The following is a 24,736-nucleotide window of genomic DNA, read 5'->3' as shown; positions in this document are numbered from 1 at the left end:
AACGGGCTCACAATCTATCTAATGGAGGACCATATGACTTGCCCGAGGTCACAAGGAGCAGTGTGGGTTTGAACTCCCATAGCCATAAGGGCTATTGGGGTTGTAGACAGGTGGTATAGTGGGTTCTGGGGGGCTCACCATAACCTATAAGGGAGTTCTGGTGAGATGTTTATGTGACACCCTTTTTGTGAAGTTCACAGCAGTATCTTGTAAGGTGCCCCACTGCTCTGTTGCCATGTTTGGGTGGCCACCAGTCCATCACAATGCTGACCCCTCCCATGTTCAAATGGTCTTGTTCTGGGTGTTTGCCACTTGGATGAATTTTTGGTTTAGAATGTGGTATAAAAATATACTTAGCAGTGGTCTGGACGATCAAACGTCTGGATATACAGATAAAAATATATATACGTATAAAAAATATATATACATATTTTGGACATACTTTTCGAGAATGGATATTTTGCCACTGCTGACTTTGTTTGTTTGCTTTGTTTTATTTTATTTATAACCCGCTCTTCCCAAGGCGGCTCGCAATGTAAACATACTATGACCAGTCAGACACGATGCCTGCCAAGGTCCCAGTTAAGCCAGGGGAAAACACGGAAGGGAAATTCCAAGATCTCCCAGGGTTATGATTCTGGAAATAACGCCTTTGACCACCAGAGGGAGCCGGAATTGTCAGAGGAGGAATTAGGTGAGCTTTACCCGAGTCACCACCGGGGGAGCCCAAGAGGTCCCTGGAACACTGCTGACTCACTCAGAACAGGGCATGCCCCTAGAGTATGTAAGCCAGCAGTGGCATTCAAACCGGCAGGCCGGTTAGGGAGGAAGTTCAGGCCTTGCCTCCCTGAAGATCCACCTGGGCCAAACAGGAGCAACAGACCCATGCCTATGGAGCTGACAGAGGCTGGACAAGCGGAAGACTTGCCATTCCTGAATGGAGAGCCCATGGACTGTCAAGAAGCTTGTGCAGGCTGTGAATCTGATTATCCTGAGCCTATGCAGGTGGACTGGGCCTCAAGCTGCAAACAGTGAGTGTGGATTTTTTGGAACTGTTTGCTTGCTGTGTTTTGTTTTTTCTTGGATGTTGGTTTTTGGGAAAGCTAGGAGTGTGTGGGGAGAGGTTTTGTTGTCACCCTGGGTGGGATTTTGAAGGCCAGATCTGTGGCTTTATTTTTGACAAAACCTGTGTCACTCTCCTTTCCTGGCAGTCATATAAAGTTGCCAGAGGCTTTCCTCATTTTCTTTAATTACTGAGAATTGTGGAAACAAGTATTCTGAACTTTATTTTTGGTTTGTTGATCTACCTGCTTAGGAGCAGGCAGTGCTAGCTCTGTGGAGAGCTAAAACCTCAGGAGCAATTGGGACTTAATTAGGACTGAAAGAAAGTTTGGACTTTATTTTGGACTGTTTTGTTTTCTTGCCTCTTTTGGCAGTTTTGCTTTGCTGCTGTTGGGAATTCTGACTAATGTTGCAAATGTTTGATGAACTACTTACCTGCATGAAGAAAAGAGTAAACTGAACTATTTCTCTAACAACCTCAATTGTTGGGACTTTATTTTGTTTGCTTTAATTTTGGTTCCTGCTGGGAGTCCAGTCCTGCAGGGTGACTCCATGTCGGGTCACACGCTGGTGTGCTGTTTAATGTAACCACCGGGATTGCTAAAGAGCCCTGCCCTGGGCTACAGTGGTGGTCACAATACATAATAAAAAAATACTTAAAATACATGTAAAAACACAAACAAAATAAGCGACCAGCGCTTACAAAAGTATAAATGCCTTAATGCCCACATTCCATGTTACAGAATAAATGTCTCTTCAATAACTTATTAAAAGCATCATGACTACATTGCTTTCTTTGGGCGACTAATGTCCTACTTCCAAATTGGACAGACATATCTTTTGATTATGCCCCTCTATGTGTAAACATACTATGGTGGCACTATTGCAAAAAAACAAATATGGAATGTGCCGAGCCGTTGAAGGACTGTTACTCAGCCTCAGCTCGTAATTTTACAAAAGTGGTCATGGCTATTTTGATACATAAAGCTGTGCCATTTATTACATAAGAACATAAGCACCGGCTGAAATTCTGGCTGTGCTATCTCAGTGGCATTATTATACGTTCTCAATTCAGAGCTACCACATAGGCTTAACCCCTTATTTGGCATTGTTGCTCAGAAGCAACATGTGTTTCCTATGGCTCTTATGGGAGATCTGCATCTCCAAATGCCTGTTACTTGACACTGCTGCTCTCATTCAACATCAAGTTACATAAAGCATCCGTTTCACCATGTGCCAATTAAAGGGTTAAATTATACCATCTGGCCCAAATTTCACTGTTTTGCAGCTTGCTGCTTACCTCACCCCACAGCAATTATATTTGGTTGCTATGCGTACCTATTATAAGATGAGCTGGGAAGTGGTGTTCAGTTTCTGTGACTTAGCATATCTGAAGCTGAGTCAGCTGCTCATTTCAAGCCCTGTACCATCATCTCACCATGTTAAATCATCCTGACTAATTTCACAATGCAGTATGCAGTACATGCAAAATGCTCTACATCTTGTCAACTGTTTGGATCATAGAAGATTCACTGCTCATATAATCAAACACATATTTTGGAGAGATGTTGCAATGTAGAGCCAAAAAAGACTTAGAAGATACTCTTAAAAACATCTGTAATTATAAAAGTTTTGAGTCAAATGTTTGGTAATGTAACTATAGTTATTAGCTAATTCCAAAGCAAAGGGCAATTCCTATCTTGCTCACACCACTGCCCAGTCCGCAGGTCCTTTTTACGAATGATCTTTGCGCAAGTCTTTAAAGTGGAAGCCCTTACGCCTTGAAAGCTGCCTAAAAAAGTGCCCAGAGATACCTGCACCTCAGATTTCTGCCGATACTTTTTCAGCTAAAAAAAAAGTATCAGCCTAATTCTATAAATGGCACTAAAAATTATGTGTGGAAATTTGGGTGCACACCCAATTTCCATGCACAATTTACTTCAATAACAAGCCAATTAGCATTGATAGCTGGGCGCTAATTATCATTTATCAAAACTAATAGGCATCAATTAAAATTTACACATGTATTTTTAGATGGCAGTTCTAAAAAAGGGGTGTGGCCACGGGAAGGTCATGGGCAGATTAGGGGCATTCCTGTAATTTATGCATGCTGTTCTAGAATGTTTTTACCCTTTTTTTGTCTCTCTTTCCTATCAATGATGTAGTTCTGCCCTTCCACCCTCTTTCTGTACGTCCGTGTCTGTTTTGTTTTTATGTATCCCCAATTATTTTAACAATGTATGCCGCTTAGAAAAATGATAAGATGTTAATTATCATTTGTATTCCGCGGGTTTTCAAAGAGGTCAAGGCAGATGACTTTATGCAATGTCACCTCAGTAACAACTATACAAAAATAATAATAATAATAATAATAACTTTATTCTTGTATACCGCATTACCATGGAAGTTCTATGCGGTTAACAGAAGAAGAGACTGTACAATTACAGCGATGATACAATTTCGTTAATGTTACATTAATATTTTAGATAATGCATATTTTCAATCAAGTTGAATTTACATTTTAGACGATACATTTAGGGAGAAGTTAATTTTTGCAGGTAGGTAATATATTCGGAGTAGTTATGTTTGCTATGAGTTACATACATCAGAGTTACAAGTAGAAGTGTTACATACGGCGGTAAAGAGTCTGGGGAGAGTCAAGGTCAGAGGAGGAGGAGGGAGGAGAGGAGAACGTTCAGAGGAATTTGTCAAAAAGGTAGGTTTAGTTAACTTCCTGAAAGTTTGATAGGGGGGGGAATTGGAGATGAGAGTGGAGAGGCATTTGTTCCATTTGCCCGCTTGGAATGTTAGGGATTGGTCGAGGAATTTTTTGTAGAGAATTTTTGTAGAGAATTTTTTGTAGACAAATATTCCCCGTCCCTTTTTACTAAAATGCGATAGCGGTTTTTAGCGCAGGGAGCTGCGCTGAATGCCCCACGCTGCTCTCAACGCTCATAGGCTCCCTGCGTTAAAAAACGCTATTGCGGTTTAGTAAAAGGGGGCCATAGTGCAAAATATAGACAGCATATATAAATTCTCAAAGCAGACACATTTTGATCACTAAATTGAAAATAAAATCATTTTTCCTACCTTTGGTAATTTCATCAGTCTCTGGTTGCACTTTATTCTTCTGACTGTGCATCCAATATTTCTTCCCTTCTTTCAGCCTCCTGTATGCTTCCTCTCCTCCAGACCTCATTCCCTCCCCAAACTTTTTCTTTGTTTCACCCTGCCCCTTCTTTCTTTTTCTCTCTCTCCATATCCCCTTTCTTTCTGTATGTCTGTTTTTCTCTCTCTCTCCGTGCCCCATTTCTTTCTTTGTTTCACCCTGCCCCCTTCTTTCTTTCTCTCCATACCCTCTTTCGTTCTGCATGTCTGTCTTTCTCTCTCTCTCCGTGCCCCATTTTTCTTTGTTTTACCCTGCCCCCTTTCTTTCTTTCTGGCTCCCTGTCCCCCCCTTTCTTTCTTGCTCCCTGCCCTCCCCTATGCCACCACCATTGGGAAAATGCTGCCATTGCCACTGGGGAATAGGCTGCCATCGGGAACAGGCCGGCGCCGAGTTCGCCCTGCTTCTCTTTCCCGCGGGGCCGACCAACTCTCGCCACCTGACGTCAATTCTAATGTCGGAGAGGACGTTCTAGGCCAGCCAGGCAGCGATTGGCTGGCCCAGAACGTTCTCTCCGACGACAGAATGGACGCGGGTGGCGAGAGTTGGTCGGCCCCATAGGGAAAAGCAGGGAGAACTCGGCGCCGGCCTGTTCCCGATGTTGGCGGTGGCGGCACTCAAGTGGCTAAAGAGCCGCAGTTTGCCGGAGAACACTGGAGGGTGGCCAGCTGTGCACCCCCTTGGGACGTAAACCCGGGGCGGACCTCCCCCCCCACCCCACCCCCACCTTGGTATGCCACTATCTGTACCTCACTCCCTCCCTATGACCAAAAATTCTCCTTTCTTCTATTCCCCATGTACACAACCATCTCTTTCCCTCCCTTCCTCTCTCCCAAGTCCATGCCTTCTGTGTCCAAAAACCCATTCCCTCCCCCACCTCAGCATCTCTTTCCCTCCCTTCCTCTCTCCCAAGTCCATGCCTTCTGTGTCCAAAAACCCATTCCCTCCCCCACCTCAGCATCTCTTTCCCTCCCTTCTTCTCTCCCAAGTCCATGCCTTCTGTGTCCAAAAACCCATTCCATCCCCCACCTCAGCATCTCTTTCCCTCCCTTCCTCTCTCCCAAGTTCATGTCTTGTGTCCAAAACGCACTCCCTCCCCCCTTTTATGTTCCGCGTTTGCCTCCCAGCCCATCTTTGTAACTTTCTCAGCAAAACAGAGCTCGAGCCGCGAGGCTTGTCTTCTGTTTCCTGCCTGCCCTGCCGCGCACAAATAGCCGACTGGAAGTATTCTCCAACGTCAGCGCTGACGTCGGAGGGCAGGCTTTGCTTAAGCCCTCCCTCCGACATCAGCGCTGACATCGGGGAAGACTTCCGATCGGCTATATGTGAGCAGCAGGGCAGGTAGGAACACAAGACGAGCCTCGCGGCTCGAGATGTATTTAACTCCGCCGGTCCCCCGTCCAGCTCTCTCCTGTGCACCCCCTTGGGGCGTGCACCTGGGGCGGACCGCCACCCCCCCTAGGTACGCCACTGACTACACTAACCATTTGGCTACTCAACCAGTTATAACAACCATAGAGCTGGTGAAAATGCTCACATCTAGATTGCTAAAAGTACACACGGATTATAGTATTTTATAATTTTCATGAACTGTTTACCCCTTTCAGTCTCCACTCAGACTCCACCCATATGTATACGTACCTTCAAACTATTTGCCATCGCAATTAGGCACCAATTTATAGAAGCGCAAGTAGCTGGAATATTGGCATCTATGCTCTATATACAAACTCTATGTATGCAAACTTAGAATACACCTAAGCAGACTAGATGGACCATTCAGGTCTTTATCTGCCGTCATTACTATGTTACTATGTTATGTAATGACCAAATGGTATACTAAACTCGACTCTACATGTATATATCTACCTATGAGATTCCAGCTATAATGTATTGTAAATTGTATCCTGCATATCAACCTAAGAGATTCTAACTACAATGTTCAACTGTAAATTGTATCCTGTTTATGCAATATGTATGTCAACCTGTAATCTGTTTTGAGCTCATTGGGGAGGACAGGAAAAAAATAGAACCAAATAAATAAATAAATTAATTAAATATTTGGTCATTTACAAGCACTCTTGGTGCTTAAATATTAATACCCTATTTATAGAATTAACTGCAGAATGCACCATTTTCAGATAGCCCTTTCACCTTTCACCTATATAAATAGTTATTCTCATGGATTTTGAAATCTGCCCTCCCCATGACGTTTGCATCATTTTCTACACTTTCTTAAAAAAACAGTTTAAGCCTTCTGGTACATGTTTGCTGACATATTTACAGTGGCTCCTAACATAAAGCTTCCTCGAGCTGTCTTGGAGACTCCACCGCTAATTGGGTTTCCAGGATATCCACAAAGAGTACACAAGAGATAAATTTGCATGTAATAGATCTTCAGTATATGCAAATCTATCTCATGCATACACATTGTGGATATCCTGAAAACCCAACTGGATGTGGAGCTCTCAGGACAGTGCTGGAAAACTCTGTAATGATACCCATGATGGGTCCCATTTCTTGTAGGTTCTGTTGATATATGCTCTAGAGCAGTGGTTCCCAACCCTGTCCTGGAGGAACACCAGGCCAATTGGGTTTTCAGGCTAGCCCTAATGAATATGCATGAAGCAAATTTGCATGCCTATCACTTCCATCATATGCAAATCTCTCTCATGCATATTCATTAGGGCTAGCCTGAAAACCTGATTGGCCTGGTGTTCCTCCAGGACAGGGTTGGGAATCACTGCTCTAGAGATCCAATGAATTGGTCTGAAAATTTCATCCCTGGCTGAATACTTCCTTATGAATTGTGTCCTAGATGAATGAGACAAAAGTGTACAGAATAAAGGCCTTGCCTATAATTTACATTAGCCAGTTAATTCTGGAGAACAGCTATTTAATGGTGAAGAGATATGCTTCAAATATATTGTGACTACGAGAAATACATTAATTCCTTCTTACAGTGGTACATTTTTCTCATAATCATCATGACCTACCATAGATGAAGAGACAGGAACAGCTCACCAGAAACCACCGATAGAGAAACAACACAGGAGAGGAGAGAATAGTCTGGATGAGAAAGAAAAGAAAGAGAATAAAATAAATAGCACAGAATGACATACAGGGAAAAATTTGTGACAGAGGTAAAGGAAGAAGAGACTCACTGTACAGTAGAGAAGAAATAAGAAGAGAGTGAGTCAAGGGTAGTGGGGAAGGTGTGAAAAGACACAAGGCCTCCCTTCAGTCTTCTAAAACAATAATGGGCTAGTTTTAGAACAGGGTGCTTCAAAAACATATAGACGAGGGGCCTATTTGATGTGCCTATATAAACACCAAGAGAAGCCCCAATAATGAACAAATGTACATACACAAATTTATAAAAGCTCCAAGGCAAGTGTAACTGTGCACTCTCTGCATGTACATTCATATTTTATAAATTTATGTACATACATTACATGTGTGCCCCCAGGAACACCTACAGACACAGGTATACACATTATTTGTGGGTATTTACAGCAGTGCAATTATAGAAAAGCCTCTTTTCCAGATTTACGAGAGTCTTACATGTGGAAAAAGCTCTATAAAATAGCCTCCTATGCAGATTAATTCATAATAAGTCACTTAGGACCCCTTTCACAAAGCTGCAGTAGCGATTTCCGCACGTCACGGCCCATTTCAGTTCCTGTGGGCTGTGTCCCATTTGCTGCACTGGGACACACTGCCACATCTTTCTAAAAGGTGCCCTTAGGCAGGAAAGGCATATAATAATAATAATAATAATTTTATTCTTATATAACGCCAAAGCCATGGAAGTTTGAGGCGGTTTACAGCAAGAAGCGCTGGACAATCAGGCACGTACGCTAAGGGCTCCTTTTACTACGCCGCGTTAGGGCTATAACGTGCGGAATAATGCACGCTACATTGCGGCGCATGCTAGACCTTAACGCCAGCATTGAGCTGGCATTAGTTCTAGAAGCATAGTACGCGATAATTTCCTGCGTGCGCTAAAAACGCTAGCGTACCATAGTAAAAGGAGCTCTAAGTCTGTTTTCTAAAGGTACAAAGCCAAAAAAGCATTTCATTGTCATACGCCCATAACACAAGCTGCAAAAATATTGGTAAATAATAGACCCACCAGCTCCTAGCTAAAGCTAAGTAACAGTTTACTATCAATAATCAGTGAAAATCACTGTATGGCAAACATTAAAAGCAAATAAGATAGACAAAGTCACACATGTGCAGGGGGTTGTCTGAAGGCGAATAATAGCTCACTTAAGGGTGACCTGACAAGAACACTCTAACGTCCGGCAACTGTGAGCCATTGAAGCCTTTCTCCTCCCCCCTCTGACACACACTAATAATATGGTCAAGTGCATAAAAGATTAATATAACCATTAAAATTTTCACATTTTGATAAATATTGCTCTTTGATAGACATTGTACCCAGTAGGATTTTTATAGTCATATATAAATAATAGAGGGACCATTTAAAAACTTTGAACAGCCACAGGAGTATATATACACTTTTATGTTACTTGAGGGTACCTAAGATTGGAGAAGCAGCAGCCCTGAAAAAGGTAGAAAGTGATAAGTAGTCACAAATGGGGATCCAAAGTTTTCTGATGGCCCCAAAAACGTCTATCTATCCTCGTCTGTTGCAACCTGCTATTTTTCACACTGCTGATCCCTGCCTGCTCCTTGGGATCTAGCTAGGTACTTGGGACCTGGGTTGGCCACTGTTGGAAACTGGATACTGGGCTTGATGGTCTGTCCCAGTGTGGCAATTCTTATGTCCTTTCTTAATTTTCTTCTTATCTTTCCCATTGCACTTTTAGGCCCGGATTCTGTAAACTGCATCCCGATTGTAGGCAGCTGTAGGCATCCTACAGCTGTCTAATCAGCCAATCGGGATGCACGTTTAAAAAAAAAATGCTCCCCAGGCAGGCCGCCTATATTGAAGGCACCTCAGGGACCCTAGGGAGACCCGCAAGCCTGCCTAAGCTCACCTAAGGCTAGGCGGTAGCCTTAAGTGAACTTAGGCGGCCCTACACGTCTCCCTAGTAGAATGGGAACTGCTTACAATGTAGGCCAGCAAAATTCCAGCCTACATTGTAAGTAGATGTGGCTGCTATACTTAATCATGGCAAGGGAGATTAATATAGCAGCCGCGGCTGTGGCCGCCAGTTACCTCTTCTCCCTAAATGAACGAGGCAGGAGGGATGCCCAATCCTTCCTACCAAAAGACCCGCCCCCGATGATCGCTGGCAGGAGGGTGCCCAATCCCTCCTGTCCGATGACCGCCCACCCTTTCCCAAAGATTGCTGGCAGGAGGGTGCCCAATCCCTCCTGCTGGACCCCCCCCAAAGAACCCCCGTCCCTGAACTCCCCCCCATTGATATGCCCCACCCATCCCTTCCCGGAACCCCCCTGGGTTCTATGGATGGGGCCTTATGTGCATCATACTCCTGAATTGTTTCTCATACTCCCCCCCCCCTTTTACAAAACCACGAGAGCGGATTTTAGGGTAGGCCGGCACGCTGAACACTCTGCGCTGCTGCTGCTGCTCATAGGAGCAGCGCAGAGCATTCAGCGCGCCGGCCTACACTATAAACCACTATTGCAGTTTTGTAAAAGGGGGGGGGGGTGAGTGACCCAGAGGGAGACCCAGAGATCTCTACTTTGTTGCAGATCTTAGTGCTGATTATGAGAAGTTGCAGAGAAACCAGTAAATACAAATACAGGAAAGCAAATATTTTCTGAGATACCTTTCTGACCATGCAAATACATTTGTGACCAGCTTTCAAGTGTCATGACACCTTAATTAGGGATTACACTCAATTGATGTATTCTATAATAAATGAAGAGCCCTTTTTAGAAAAGAGTTGGAAAAAATCTATACAGCCTTCTTATCCCCCCCTCGCATCCTCCTTCCTCCTTGCAAATTTCCAGCTGACCTCCTACCCTTCTACTAATATCTTCTCAATGACACTATCAATTAACCTACCCCAAACTGCATCTTCCCTACAAGTAAACCTCAATTCTCCACCCTTCCTTCTATCTCTCACCAATGCCTCTACTATGTAACCGACCCCTAAATTGTAACTTCCTGGAAATGTCCAGCTATCTTCTATTGTAATCCGTTTAGAACTGCAAGGTACAGGCGGAATAGAAGTCACTAATGTAATGTAATGTATTTTCCATCATGGCTGGGAAGTTACCAAGTCATGCAGCAGTAGGTACATTCTGCTGTATTTCCACAAAGTTTTCCTGCCCCGACACTGCCTTTGCACAGTTTGGCCAGTCTCTAGTGAATAAGCTGGGGTGGGAGACATGTGCCGTAAAATGAAATCTGGACGGGCTCCAGAGTTTTAGGCTGAAAAAAGACCTGTGTCCTTAAGGGTCAATCTTTTCTGGTCGCCATGGTGATTAGTCCTTCTGGATGATGTATTAGAACTGCAGCAATGAATGGACACCAGTGTGGAAAAACCCTCCTCTACTGAAGAATGTTAAGTGTACAGTTACAGGTTTCTCAGTCCAAAATTGGTACAGATGGAACATTCTGCTGAAAGCAGCCATTCACTCACAGACATCCCCTCTGAGGAACATGGGAGGTTTTGTGTATGAGTAAATGTTGCTCTTTCTGAGGCAGTTCAGTGTTCTTAAATATTAGACCTGTATCTGAATGAGCTACTGTCAGGGCTGCTGCTCCCCCCTAATTAATTTCAAGGCCCCTAACCATTCCACTCTCTGATCAACTTAACAGTCATGATTACTTCAGTGCCACATCTCCCAAAGCAATTCTGAAAAAAGGTATAATCAAACGTCATACATTTAAATATTAAACTTTACTTAGTATGTATCTAATGAGGGCAATTTCCAAAAGCCTGGTATATGGGCTATGTGGAAAATACCACTCTCCTTGTGCAAAAAGTTCAGGCTGATGTGTGACTGGTCAGGGCTACTGCTTTGCTTTGATTGCTTCTGCTCTATGCTGCCTCCTCCATGTTGCTGCCCTGGGCGACTGCCTAGTCAAAACAGAACTGTGGAAACAACAATGTTCTAGAACCTGTGGTTCCCAACCCTGTCCTGGAGAACCACCTGCCAGTCAGGTTTTCAGGATAGCCCTAATGAATATGCCTGGGGCAGATTTGCATGCCTGTCACCTCCATTATATGCTAATCTCTATCATGCATATTCATTAGGGCTATCCTGAAATCCTGACTGGCAGGTGGTCCTCCAGGACAGGGTTGGAAACCACTGTTCTAGACCTTTTCAAAAAACCTTTAAAACGCTATAAAACATGCACGTCAAAGTAGCCAATCAATGAATGAAGGGAAGACATTTCAGACCCTGAGTATACACGCGATCCTCAGGATTCGAGGAAGGAAGGAAAAAGGAATAAATCGACATACTTTAGAAAAAGCAAAGCCAAAACGAAACCAAAAAGAGGCGCTCTTCCAAAGTGGTAAACTAGAACAGAACAAAAAAGAAGAAGTAAATCCTCAGCTGAACGGCTCCCGCAGCTTTCCGAGTTCTCCAGCGGCGCGCACATCTGGGACGAGGAGCGGCGGGCACAGCTGGCCACAGCTGATTTCCGGAGCAGCTGATGCCCGCTTTTCTTTTTTGTACAGCTGACGGCTAGACGGGAATCGGCTTGCCCTTTGCCGGCTCCAGTCTTTGGATTTCATTTCTCTCAGATTTCTTCCCCCCCTCCCCCCTTGTTTTGTATTATGCTTAAAAAAAAACCCAAAAGAAAACCCCAAAAAACACCCCTTTCTTCATTCGATCCTATAAGATATATATATTTTTTTAAAAATTCTTTTTTTTTTTTTTGGGGGGGGGGAGGGGGGAGAGCGCTTCTTTTTGTTTCTGTTTTCAGGACAGAGCAGGGTTTCTGTCCAGGTGAGCTCGGGTACCGTGCAGTGGTTCCTGAATTGAGGGCCAGACATGCTTGCTGCTGGTTAAAGGGACGACGGTGCCTGTCAGAGCTCGGAGCCTGCGCGTCTGCTGTTTGCCTCCTCCTCCAGCGCGTATTAAAGGGTTCAGAGACACGTAGCCAGGAGCTGGACCGGCCTCCGTTCCTGCCCCCCCTCCCCTCCCCTCCCCCCGAGGTAGGGAGAGGAGGGACTGGGGAAGGGAGGACCAGCCTACGAGGGAGACCTTTCCCTTTCTTCTGGTGGGCGTTTACCCGAGCGGTGTCCTGAGATCTGGGGTTAGGGAGGGACAGGGCAATGGGCAAAGATCGCCTCACCACTTCGCACGCACTCGGTTTATTGACAGATGGGGATGGACACTGTGCTACTAGCACGGTTTAAGGCTTCCCTGAAAAGTTTCCTGTTTGTTATATATTATCATGTCCCCATTTTTAGTAATGTACATCGCTTAGAAATTTTTATAAGTGTTTGCATCAAATTTTAAACCCAACTTGAAAACTGACTGCATTAACATGTAATACTGATCTAGAGCTACTGGACGTGCGCAGCGTCTCTGCCCCGTGAAGCATACGGGGCTTATCCCAGCCAGACAGGATCTTGAGGGTAGGTGCTGTGGCAAGGAGTCTCTGCTTTTTCTTTTCAAAAGTGCAAGTAGGGGTGTGTGCATGGTAGGAGTAATTAGCTTTCAAAAATGCAAGTTCACCATCCTGGGACCTGAAATGACCCGCGCATGCTCACTAGCTCCAATACAAGCAAATGGCTCAAGCTGCCTGGCCAATAGTTTTCCTTTTCTTCCGCGTTGCCATTCTAAGCACTCATATGGATTTAAATTCAAACTGAAGAATATAGACTGTTTATATTAAACACGATTATTTAGAAAGACATTTTGACTTTATTTGATTTAGAACTCATGAATTAGAAGAAGAAGAAAAAAAAAAAAAAAACCCGGTAGCATCGCTTCAATAGAAAAACTGCAAATCCTGCTTTTTTTTTTTTCCAGGATCTCAATACAAGTCAATAAGGTTACTGGAAATCCTGGTTTGACCATGTTCCAGCAAGTACACACCGTTCCAGGTTACAGGGTCAGTGCCCGTTTAACTATTACAGAATAGGTGATGGAGAAGGCCAAGACTTAATTTGTAGAGCAGGAGTTGGGGACAGACAAGAGCAATAGGAGGGTCTGGATTAGGGATCAGAGTGTGGCTGTTCTCTGCTTAACTTCTAGCTCAGCCTCTCCCCTCCTTCCTCCTGCAGCCTGCTGGAAGGTAGGGGGCTGCAGCAAAACAAACCTAACACCCCGCAGTCTGGAAAGAAGTGGTAAAACTGTGTTCCAGATGTTCCTTGAGAAGTGGCTTGGGGGAGGGGAGAGAAATTGAACCACCGGCTGCAGTCAAAATAATAGATGGTGACAGCTACTGCAAACTGAAACAATCATCAGTGCAACTGCACATAAACCAGAAGGCTGGGTAGCTTTTGATGGTTCCACCAGCTTCATCCAAGCATATTGTGTGAAGTTTGGGTTTTTTTGTTATCTGGGTAAGGACTTTGGTCTGTCTCTTGAGCTGAATCTTCTGAGTAGGTAATTCATCAGTGGAGTTTTTAGACCAGTGACTGGGGAGCGGATTCTCTAACACAGTGGTTCCCAACCCTGTCCTGGAGGAACACCAGGCCAATTGGGTTTTCAGGCTAGCCCTAATGAATATGCATGAAGCAAATTTGCATGCCTATCACTTCCATCATATGCAAATCTCTCTCATGCATATTCATTAGGGCTAGCCTGAAAACCCGATTGGCCTGGTGTTCCTCCAGGACAGGGTTGGGAATCACTGCTCTAACACTTGCGCTAAAATCCGATGAGCTGCTGACATGGCCATAAATGTAACGATTTGCAAAAGATGAGTCATTCTCTAAAAACCATGTATGCAAATGAGGTTTACATTACATTAGTGATTTCTATTCCGCTTGTACCTTGCGGTTCAAAGCGGATTACATAAGAAGAAGCTGGACATTTCCAGGAGGGTACGTGACATTTAGGGTAAGACATAGTAACAGAATGAGTATAGACTTGGTAACATTGGATGAAAGCAGTTATATTACATTACATATTTAATCTTTTTCCAGGCGTTGGTAGGTAATATGATTCGGTAGGATGAATTAGGTTTAATTTTTTTTTTTTTTTTTTTTGGTCGGTTGAGGGTATGGTGCCAGGGAGTGGGTAAACCTGGTCGGTGTACGTGGAAGAGGAGATTAGGTGTTTTGAATATGCTTTTTGAAAAGTAGCGTTTTGATTTCTTTGCGGAATTGTCGCTAAATTCGCATGGGATGCGTCGCTGGTGATAGTCAGCATATGTGCAGAATACATCTGCAAATTAAAAAAAAAAAAAAAAAGAGACACCAAAGATCACAGGAGGGATAAGAACATAACATAAAACACTGATGCTAGTCTTTAAAATAAAACTTCACGTCTTTCTCCCTTTCTGGACAAACTCCTCATCCCTTTCTGCTCCTCTCAGACTCTTAGATCAGCAGATCAGAACCTACTATCTGTTCCCTCTATTAAAGAATTTTATTACACTAGGAAATCCAATTTCTCCGTTGTCGCCCCAACTTTATGGAATGCCTTACCTCTCCAACTTTGCCACGAAAATCTCCTAGATAAATTCAAGATTAAATTAAAAACGTTTTTATTTCAAGATGCATTCCACAGCTCCTAAACTTCTTATTGCCAAGTCTGCCAACTGCTTTTAAGAAGTGACCCAATCCCTAATGTTTTATCCCTCTCCCTCTCTCTTCTTTTTAACCCTAGTTGGGGTTTTTTTTCCTCTTTAACAATGTAACTTTACCCCCACCTTTCTTCTTCAATCCCCACTCTCATATATGTCTTTGTAAAACGTCTACAATGTTCACTTTTCCCCCTTTTATAAGCATTATTTTAATTCTTCATTTTATCATAGCGTTGTAAACCGGCTAGATATTGGATGATGGTCGGTATATTAAAAATAATAAAACTTGAAACTTGAACTTGAAACTAGATGCTGCTGCTGGGTCAGACCAGTGATCCATCGCGCCCAGCAGTCCGCTCACGCGGCGGCCCTTTTGGTCAAAGACCAGTGCCCTAACTTGAGACTAACCTTACCAGTGTACATCCTTGTTCAGTTTGTCTTGAATCCCTGGAGGGTGTTTTCCCCTATGATAGCCTCCGGGAGAGCGTTCCAGTTTTCCATCACTCTCTGGGTGAAGAAGAACTTCCTTACATTTGTACGGAATCTATCCCCTTTCAACTTTAAAGAGTGCACTCTCGTTCTCCCTTCCTTGGAGAGGGTGAACAACCTGTCCTTATCTACTAAGTCTATCCCCTTCAGTATCTTGAATGTTTCAATCATGTCCCCTCTCAATCTCCTCTGTTCGAGGGAGAAGAGGCCCAGTTTCTCTAATCTGTCACTGTACGGCAGCTCCTCCAACCCCTTAACCTTCTTAGTCGCTCTTCTCTGGACCCTTTCGAGTTGTATTGTGTCCTTCTTCATGTATGGCGACCAGTGCTGTACGCAGTACTCCAGGTGAGGGCGCACCATGGCCTGGTACAGCAGCATGATAACCTTTCAGTTCCTTTTCCTGATTGGTGAAGCCCAACTTTAGTGCAGGAAAAGGCAGTTGGAGCATACCGCGAGTGATTTCCTTCACTCGCCGGCGCTCCAGATGCTCACTTCTGCCACTCCGGTTTCCCTCTCCTGCCCGGTCATTTGCGGTCAGAAAATACCGCGAATGACTGGGACCGCGAATCGCCGACTGCAAATGACCAGGGGAGCACTGTATACCCATATCACATTAAAAAATTGTATCTCAAACCCCCTTCTCTAAACATTGTGGCTCTTTGTAAATTTTGGATCAAACATTTATAATAAACTGGTTCTTTGCTTTAAACAGGTTGCAGCCCCCTAGTCTTGATGATTAGGCAAATAATATGAAACTGAAACTAAAAGATTTTACTGCTAAGTCCACCCAGAATTACCAACAATGATATTGAATTGATACTGCATAATATCCCATTGAAGCCGGAATCAGAACTGAGACCTATCTTGGGAAGCACAAGTACACGCTTTAACCAAAAGAGTATTCTGACACAGAAAATGGAAGAACTCATCACTGCTTTGACATTCTCCCCGCTTTATTTGAGTTTCCATAATACAGAGTCTGCTGAGAGAACAGTTCCTTCCTAACCATTGGAGAGGAAATATCATTATATTTGTATTTAGTTTTTAAGAGGGCCTTTAGAGAATTTTGTTCCCACTTTGAAGCCAATTGTAATTCTAAATCTTTAATCTTTTGTTCCAAATTTGAAAATTCCAATTTAAGTTTTTTTCTTACATGAGCTGAAAAAGAAATAATTTGCCCCCTCATTGTAGTTTAAAAGCATTCCATAATATTTCTAAAGAGATTTCCTCTGAAGCATTTATTTGAAAATATTCATTAATTTTTAGTTGAAATTCTTCATTAAAGTTAGTCTCAGCAAGCAAAGCATTATTAAATCTCCACACAGGTCTACCACATTCTTGTCCAGCCATTTGAAACTCAATCCAAACACCTCCATGATCCGATAAAATAATCGGATCAATGATGGCTTTTGTGACCTGCTGAACTTTTGTGTCCAAAACAAAAATGTAATCTATCTGCAAAAATGACTTATGTACCCGAGAATAACACAAAAATTCCCGATCATTAAATTGAATTATCCTCCATATATCCTTCAATCCACATGTTTGAACCAAATTATCTAAACCCAATGATTTAATTATTCTACAGACTTCTTGGGTCACCAGGCCACCCAGTGGTACAAAGTGTTAAGTGGATTTACTAAAAAGAAATTAAAAACTGGTTTAAGAGATATTTGGAGTATTGAGATTAAGCATGAAATTACTGCATCTCAATTGCCACAAATTTGGTCTTGGAGGATGAAATGTACGGTGTCAGCATCTATGAGACAAACTTGGATTTTTCTGTTGCATAGAGCGTTGTGGACCCCTGTTAGGTTGCAAAAATTAGATAGTTCTTTGTCTAACAGATTTTGGCATTGTCATCTGGAAGCAGGAATTTTAGATCATTTATTGTTTCATTGCCCATTTATTATGAATTTTTGGAAATCAATTTAAACCAAATTAATAATTTATTAGATAACCCAGTGGCATTATCCTATGATACTGTGATATTTGGTATGGAAATGAGAGCAAAAAGTCAGATTTCTGCGAACAACAATAAATTATTACTTATAATAACTGGTGTTGCCATTCAGCAAATCACATATAATTGGAAGGATTGGAGGAGATTAAATTATAAGTTTTGGTGGAACTCTTTATGCTATATCTATAAAATGGAAAGGTTTATTGCATTACAATGGGGATATTTTAAGAAATTTCAGGATGTGTGGAAACCATTAACAAAATATTGTAAAGATTAATTGAAATTATTTCCCTTATATTTATAAATTTAAGGTGTAGGGAGGGGGGAATTTTATTATTATATGTTTTATATGATAATGGAGTATATGGGTGGGAGGGATGGGAAAGGGGAAGGGATAAGAATTTATGAAATGTACCAATGATTGTTCATAAGTGATGTATTTATTGTTAATGTAAATGAATATTTTTAACACTTAATGTAATTATGAAAATGAATAAAGAATATTAAGAAAGGAATAAAATAAAATAAAATGAAGTATCCTCCATATATCCTTCAATCCACATGTTTGAACCAAATTATCTAAACCCAATGATTTAATTATTCTACTTGGTTTTTTATCAAAGAATCCATAACCGCATTGAAGTCCCCAGCCACAACTAAATTAGAAGTAGCCAGTGGTAGAAACAACCGTTGAAGAGACTTTAAAAATTCCATTTGATTTGAATTAGGTGCGTATACATTAAATAATGTCAAGGTATCATTCCCTGAGCTCATATTCGCCTGAATCCATCTTCCTGAAATATCTACAGAAACTAATGTAAAACTTGCAGAACATTTCCTATTTATCAAAATAGCTACACCTGCCTTTTTACCCACAGCTGGAGCATAAAAACAATGTTTTATCCAACCTCCCTCCAGTTTCCTTGATTCAATAGCAGAAAGGTGAGTTTCTTATATATAATAAATATCAGCATCTTGTCTTTTTAAAAAATTTAAAGTTTTCTTTCTTTTAATAGGATCACTGAGGCCATTAACATTTAAAGAAAAAGTTTAAAATTCATTATATATTTCAATAAATTGATATCTTAAAACATAATCCAAATTTTCCCCATACTCAATCATTTCATATATAGCATATGTCCACCCCACCCAAATAAATCCCCCCCCTTTCTTCCCACCCCTCCCTCCCCCCCATATATAATTTGACTGCTTGGAGACAACCATGTGAAATTATAACCTATGCATCCTCCCCCCGGAAACAAAATTTTACCCACCCATCAATTTCCCTTTTTATTCTCATATATTCTTCATATAAAACATGTTAAATTAATTATATTCATAGAAAATTGTGTATACCATTTTATCTCCTATCTATATAACTTACATATTACATCTCTAACTGACAAAATGACTTTAAATTATTTATCCTATCTCTTATTCTTTTTCCCTTATTGCCTAAATTCTTTTATAAGTTAATTACAATCATTCTTCCCTTTTAACATTTTTATTTTTATTTTTCCCATAACAACCACATACCTTATTTCTATTAGATAACATAATATTATTAACATAATATTAGATTATTATGTTAATGAGCACAATGTAATAATTGAACCATATCATATTATATATTTTATAAACTCAAGAAAAATTAATATCCTCTATGTGACAATTATACTTCATATCCCAATTTCTTTCTTTCATGAATTCAGTTAAAGAACATGTTAATTCCACCAATCTTCATGAAATACCCCATATATTATATCTATTATAAATTTGAATAAAAAATTAGATTAAAATCCCATTGAATATAACTATATAAGAGTTTTGTTAAAACATAAATCAACATCAAATCTTCAATATCAATAACAAATTATCATATTTTCCCATTACCAAGAATCATTATCTTTAAAATATTTATATCTATAATTTAAATTTTATTTAGTATATTGACTCATTGCATATGACCCCTTTTAAGAATCATCTTTTAAAACCGGCATCAAATAGCCTTCTAAATAAATTGAGTCCCACCTTAAAATACGTTTTAAAGAACAACAATATTTTCACTTTCTATCAGTTTAACTAAATTAGTTAGTATATCTATGCCATTCTTTAATCTCATTAATCCCATACCTAATAAATGTTAAGACATTTTCACCAATTTCATCCCAACATAAGCATTAAAACAGTTCATTCTCAATTTTTAAGCTTTCCAACTGACGACTCTGAGTAATCTGTATTTCATTCTGAATATCCTTTTAACAGAACATCACTTTTCATGGAAATATAGTTTAAATAGTAACACATTGTTATATTATTGCTGCTTTTGAAAGTTAAGCATTAAAACAGATCATTCTTCACAGTCAAATATTTCAGTTACTCTGTTTTCATTCCTTTTGATTGCTTATCAATTTCCATGACTCCGTCTTTGTTAGTTCCGCCTGGAGAAATATTTTAAAAAAGATTTTAATTCCTCTGCTAAACCAGAATAAATAAAAACATATTATAAAAGTCGTATTGATATTTCCATTTGACATCAGCTTCTTTTCATCAAACCTTCCATTTGTATTTAATAGGTACCACAGTAGTGGGTTCCATGTTTTCCACTTCCTCAGTCTCTTGTTTTGTCACATTTTCCAGTATAACTCACTTTGGCTTTATGAGGACAACTGCACTATAATTTCAATTCATCTTCACTATTCTTGCCCCCATTAATATAAGCAGACAATCACATTTTCTCCTGTAAATTTCTTTTTTTCCCCAAAAATTTCTTTTTTTCCCCCAATGTTTCATTACAGTCTTTTCCATGCATTCTCTTCATCCTTTTTCTATTACAATGCTTATATTGTACATTCATTGGCTCTTTCTGTTGATTCAAATACTGTATTAGCTTATCTGGTTCTTCAGATTGATTAGTCTTGTTATCCAACGTAACCCGCATTATGGCCGGGTATAGAAGACCAAATCTTGCTCCTAGTTCCCTTAGCTTGGGTTTCAACTGTAAAAATTTTTTACGTTTCTCTGCTGTGGCTTTGGCAAAGTCAGGAACAAAGATTAATTTTGAACCTTTGTATTTAATTTCATTATTGGTTTTGACTAGGTTCAAAATTTCAATAGCCTGTTTAAATCTCATAACTTTGAAGATCAACGGCCTCGGAATCCCTGATCTATTTGATTTTACAGGGATTCTATGCGCTCTCTCTATCTCCAACAGAAATCTTGAATTTAAAGGCATTAATTTCATTAATTTAGGAATTATGTTTTCTAAAAAAGTTACTGCATCCTTTCCCTCCAAACCTTCTGGTAAATTTAAAATTCTTAAATTATTCCTTCTGGAATGATTCTCCATATTTTCTACTTTCTTAATCAATCAGGGTTTGAACCTCTTTACAATCATTTTGGCACTGCAGTAGAGCTTCTTCCACTTTCTCTACCCGTGCTTCTATCTGAACTGCACAGGAGTTAGCTATTTCAATTTTTTTTTGCCAAATTTGATACCTCTTCCTTAACTTCAAACATTATATTTCTTAACTCCATTATAATGCCTGCGTTGTCAGTCACGTCTTCTACCAGAAGCGGCACTCTAGAGGGAGTTGGTGGATCAGCCTTAATCCGCTTGGCATTTCCTCCCCCGATCGTTGAATCGCTCTTAGATTGCCTCGTTGAAGACATTTTGACAATCCTTATCTCTTCACTCGAAAATATCGTTGTTTGAGGGAAATTTCACTCTGCACTTTGATCTACAGCTTCCCGGAGGTACGGAACTCAGCGATTACACAACCACCATGTTTGGCTTCCAAGCCACGCCCCCCCCCCCCCCCCCCGATGATTGATATTCTTTTATTGTGCAGTATTGTTGTTTCTTGCTTTTTGCAAATTTTCAATAAAAATTATTTAAACATAGATGCCTTTTGCAAAAATGCTGAAAACCTATGGCCCTGATAAAACTTGCATGCCACCGCAAATATAACCTAAATTACTACCACATTCTCTGACAACAAAGATACACCCACCTGCAAAGAAAAGCTATTTCACTTTCAAGTATATTTACACTGAAAATGCTGCAATTTAAACCACCATATGTCAACTAAGTCTGTATCTGTAAGTTTGTATGTTATGTCTATACTGTAATTGCTGTAATCTAAACCCCTTTATTCATGCTGCAAATACTGTAAAGTCTGTATGTCTCACTAATATTTGTTCTACCCATACTGTGAATGTATTCCTGTAACCCGTTCTGAGCTCCTTTGGGAGGATGGGCTAAATAAATAAAATAGCTTATCCATCTTAATAGACAATTAGTCTATCTATGTTCCTCTATCATTATCTTGATTCCCAATATAAGATTGCAATTCCTGGATACGGCCAGTCTCTTCTTAACTTGTAAATCACATTGAACTCCTATAGGGGTATATTAGCAATTCATACATATTTGTATAATATAATGTAATGTAATGACTGCACATAACTGAATATTCAATGCCAGAGCATGAACATGGATCAGTACTGAATATCTGACATTAATTCAGCTTGCAGCTGTGTCTAAAGCTGCTGACCTATGAGGGCTGAATATCTACTTCAACGAGGTCACTATTACAAGAGCACTACTCATTTGAACTTCCAAGAAAAGCTTAGTTTTGATCTGCAATACTGATTGATTTGTTCTTTGGGCATCTATAGAATTTATTTTATGAAGGTAACATACAGTATGTGCCTGTGTGTCTTTATTAAATTGCTTCATGAGAGCTCTTGCACAAAGATACTTTGAATAGTAACCAGGTATTCAAGTATTTTTCCTATCTGACCTAGCAGGCTCACAATCTATCTAATAGCTGGGGTAATGGAGGGTTAAGTGACTTGCCCAGAGTCACAGGGAGCAGGTTGCTGAGGCAGCAGCTCTAACCACTAGGCTACTCCTCCGCTGGGCTGGCAGGAATCTGCACAAATGTGTGTATTTTATAACATGTACCTTTCACTGTATAATAATGTCCCCAAAACCATTCATTATGTTTCATCTATACAATATTACACTCCATCTTTATGGAACTAACTCTCCCAAATACCTATATCTACTGTACAGGAAAAATTTTAAATTATTTAAGTCTTTTGAAAACATGTTTTTTTCCCATCAATCCTTTGGTATGAGGCACAACGGGAAAAATATACATTGAATTTTACTGGCAGCAAGCCAATAATACCATCTGTCCCTGTGAAATATAATACAATCTGATTTTTGTTTTTTGACAGTATGTAAGTGGTAAGACTCTGCTGTATGTATAATACTAGATCTGTCAATTTTATGGAATTCCTTTTTATTTTATATGTTTTTATCTATTGTACTCAACTTAGATCTGTCATCAGTCGAAGCAGCATATTCAATTTTAACAAACCTATTAGAATTATTAAGGTAGTAAATAGTGATTAGTTAAAGAATTAGAGGGGCATAATCAAAAAAAAGTCTAAGTCCCCTTTTGGCCTAAGGTCTTAAACGTTGAAAGTAGAAGCAGGGAAAATGTCCATTATCAAAAAAAATATCCAAAAGGAGTTTGTTTTTTTTTAATAAATGGCCTGCCTCTACGTTCAGCTGTTTAAACGCCCAGACCACCACCACGTCTAAACTTACACCATATAATCAACCTACAAAAAGCCTAAGTCCCAAACGCCCAAAACAAGGGCTTTTAGGCGAAGGAGGAGCCAGTCCTTCGCCTAAAAGCTAGATTCTGTAACCGGTGTCTGTCAAAAACAACACCGGTTACAGAATCCCCCCCTACAACGATCCGGGCAGGAGGGAACCCAAGCCCTCCTGGCCCACGGCACCCCGAACCCCTGACTACGTTCGGGGCAAGAGGGAGCCGAAGCCCTCTTGCCCTGGCGGCACCCCGAACACCCGACTACATTTGGGGCAAGAGGGAGCCCAAGCCCTCTTGCCCCGGCGGCATCCTGAACTCCCAACTCTGTTTGGGGCAAGAGGGAGCCCAAGCCCTCTTGCCCTAGCGGCACCCCGAACCCCCGATGTAGGCCATTTTTTAGACTTTTTTTTAATTATGAGCCCCTTATGATTCAAACTCTTAATGGCATTTGCATTAAATCAAGTGGTCTACATTGAGTAATTGCTCCCAATTAAGTAAAAAAAAAAAAAAAGAACAAGGAAAAATTATCCTATAAAAGCAAAGGGATGCACTCAAACTAGATCCCACCTCTATATTTTACAATCATATAGTCATACAAGCAGACCACCTCCCACACTTCATTGCGTCACCACAAATCAAAAATTATTTTTATTGATCTTAGAATCCCAGTGAAGAACCAGATAACCAAAGTATTTATTAGGATTTATTTATCACCTTTTTGATGAAATTCACTCAAAGCGGTGTACAGCAAGAATAAGTCAAACATAGGCAGTAAAAATATTCAAATAACAATATAAAATATGGCTTGTAGTATGCTACATTACAATGCCACACTGTAAAAATGCACCAGTTCAATAAACATTCAACTTGTCAAACCTTTGGTCACCACTCAAGAATCTCCTATATGGGTTATTAATTCACCCTATTACCAAGTTCCTCAGTATGCCACACTAAATCAATTGGTTTGTATGATTTCTTGGTGTGGTAGCAGTCCTCATAGGAACTTATAAACGGTGATGTTTCTTATGATTGAATAACAACTTATTAACTATTTTTGTCATTGAATATCAACTTAATTAATAATAAAGTGCCAGTGCTTATTTATAAATTACAAAATCAGTGCTACTTAGCTTAGAACGTATCTGCCTCAGTTGGTAATGGAAAAATTTGAACAATGAAGTTATCCTCAACATATTGTGAAGAAAGCCTATCAAAGAGCTCTGTGTAATAACAGAGACTTGTTAATTTGTGTAGATCTAATGTATGGTCTATACAGGGAAGCAGGGGAATGGGAAACAAGAAATGTGGTAAATGTTCTATCTGCCCTGTTACAGAAGAGGGATCTTCTTTCTACTGGAAAAGAAAGAATCGAGATAAGAAATAGCACTAAATGTGATTCCAAAGAAGTAGTGTATTAGTGATATGCCTTTGCAACTTATTTTATAGTGGTGAGACGTCTTGTAGGTTTAAAGCTAGAATGATTGAGCGCCATTCCTGCATTTTGAATTTTTTTAAAAAAAGAGACTCCAATATTACAACTTTGTTTAAAATATGACCATGGATTTTAAGATGTATGGCCATAGCAACTATTGGATACTACTGGGAGAGGTGGTGACTGTCAAAAGTTGTTAATGCAGAGAGAGCAGTTTTGGATTTTCTGTTTGAATTCTGTGGAAACCCAGTGGCTTAAATGTCACAATCAAATATCAGGGTTTAAAAAAAAAAACCCAAAAAACAAATTAGCATTATGACCTTTTAAAAGTCAGCAGTAA

The 24,736-nt window shown here is 40.4% G+C and overlaps 1 protein-coding gene across 2 annotated transcripts in view; it reads right to left on the bottom strand.

Moving 5' to 3' along the window:
* PAPSS2 (3'-phosphoadenosine 5'-phosphosulfate synthase 2) overlaps window positions 1-12,292 on the bottom strand; it is a 100,085-nt gene extending 87,793 nt beyond the window's left edge. The window contains exon 1 of one of the 2 annotated variants that reach the window (XM_033942871.1): window positions 12,142-12,292. In XM_033942871.1, the coding sequence (XP_033798762.1) occupies window positions 12,142-12,174 (33 nt within the window). In that variant the 5' untranslated portion in view covers window positions 12,175-12,292. Of the gene's footprint in view, window positions 1-7,221; window positions 7,295-12,141 lie in introns of those variants that run through there. The other variant, XM_033942872.1, reaches the window with a different exon arrangement.
* Between the last annotated feature and the right edge of the window lie 12,444 nt (window positions 12,293-24,736).

This window comes from Geotrypetes seraphini, chromosome 4, assembly GCF_902459505.1.
Source record: "Geotrypetes seraphini chromosome 4, aGeoSer1.1, whole genome shotgun sequence".
In the NCBI taxonomy this organism is placed as follows: domain Eukaryota; kingdom Metazoa; phylum Chordata; class Amphibia; order Gymnophiona; family Dermophiidae; genus Geotrypetes; species Geotrypetes seraphini.
This window is presented reverse-complemented; position numbering and strand designations above follow the sequence as displayed.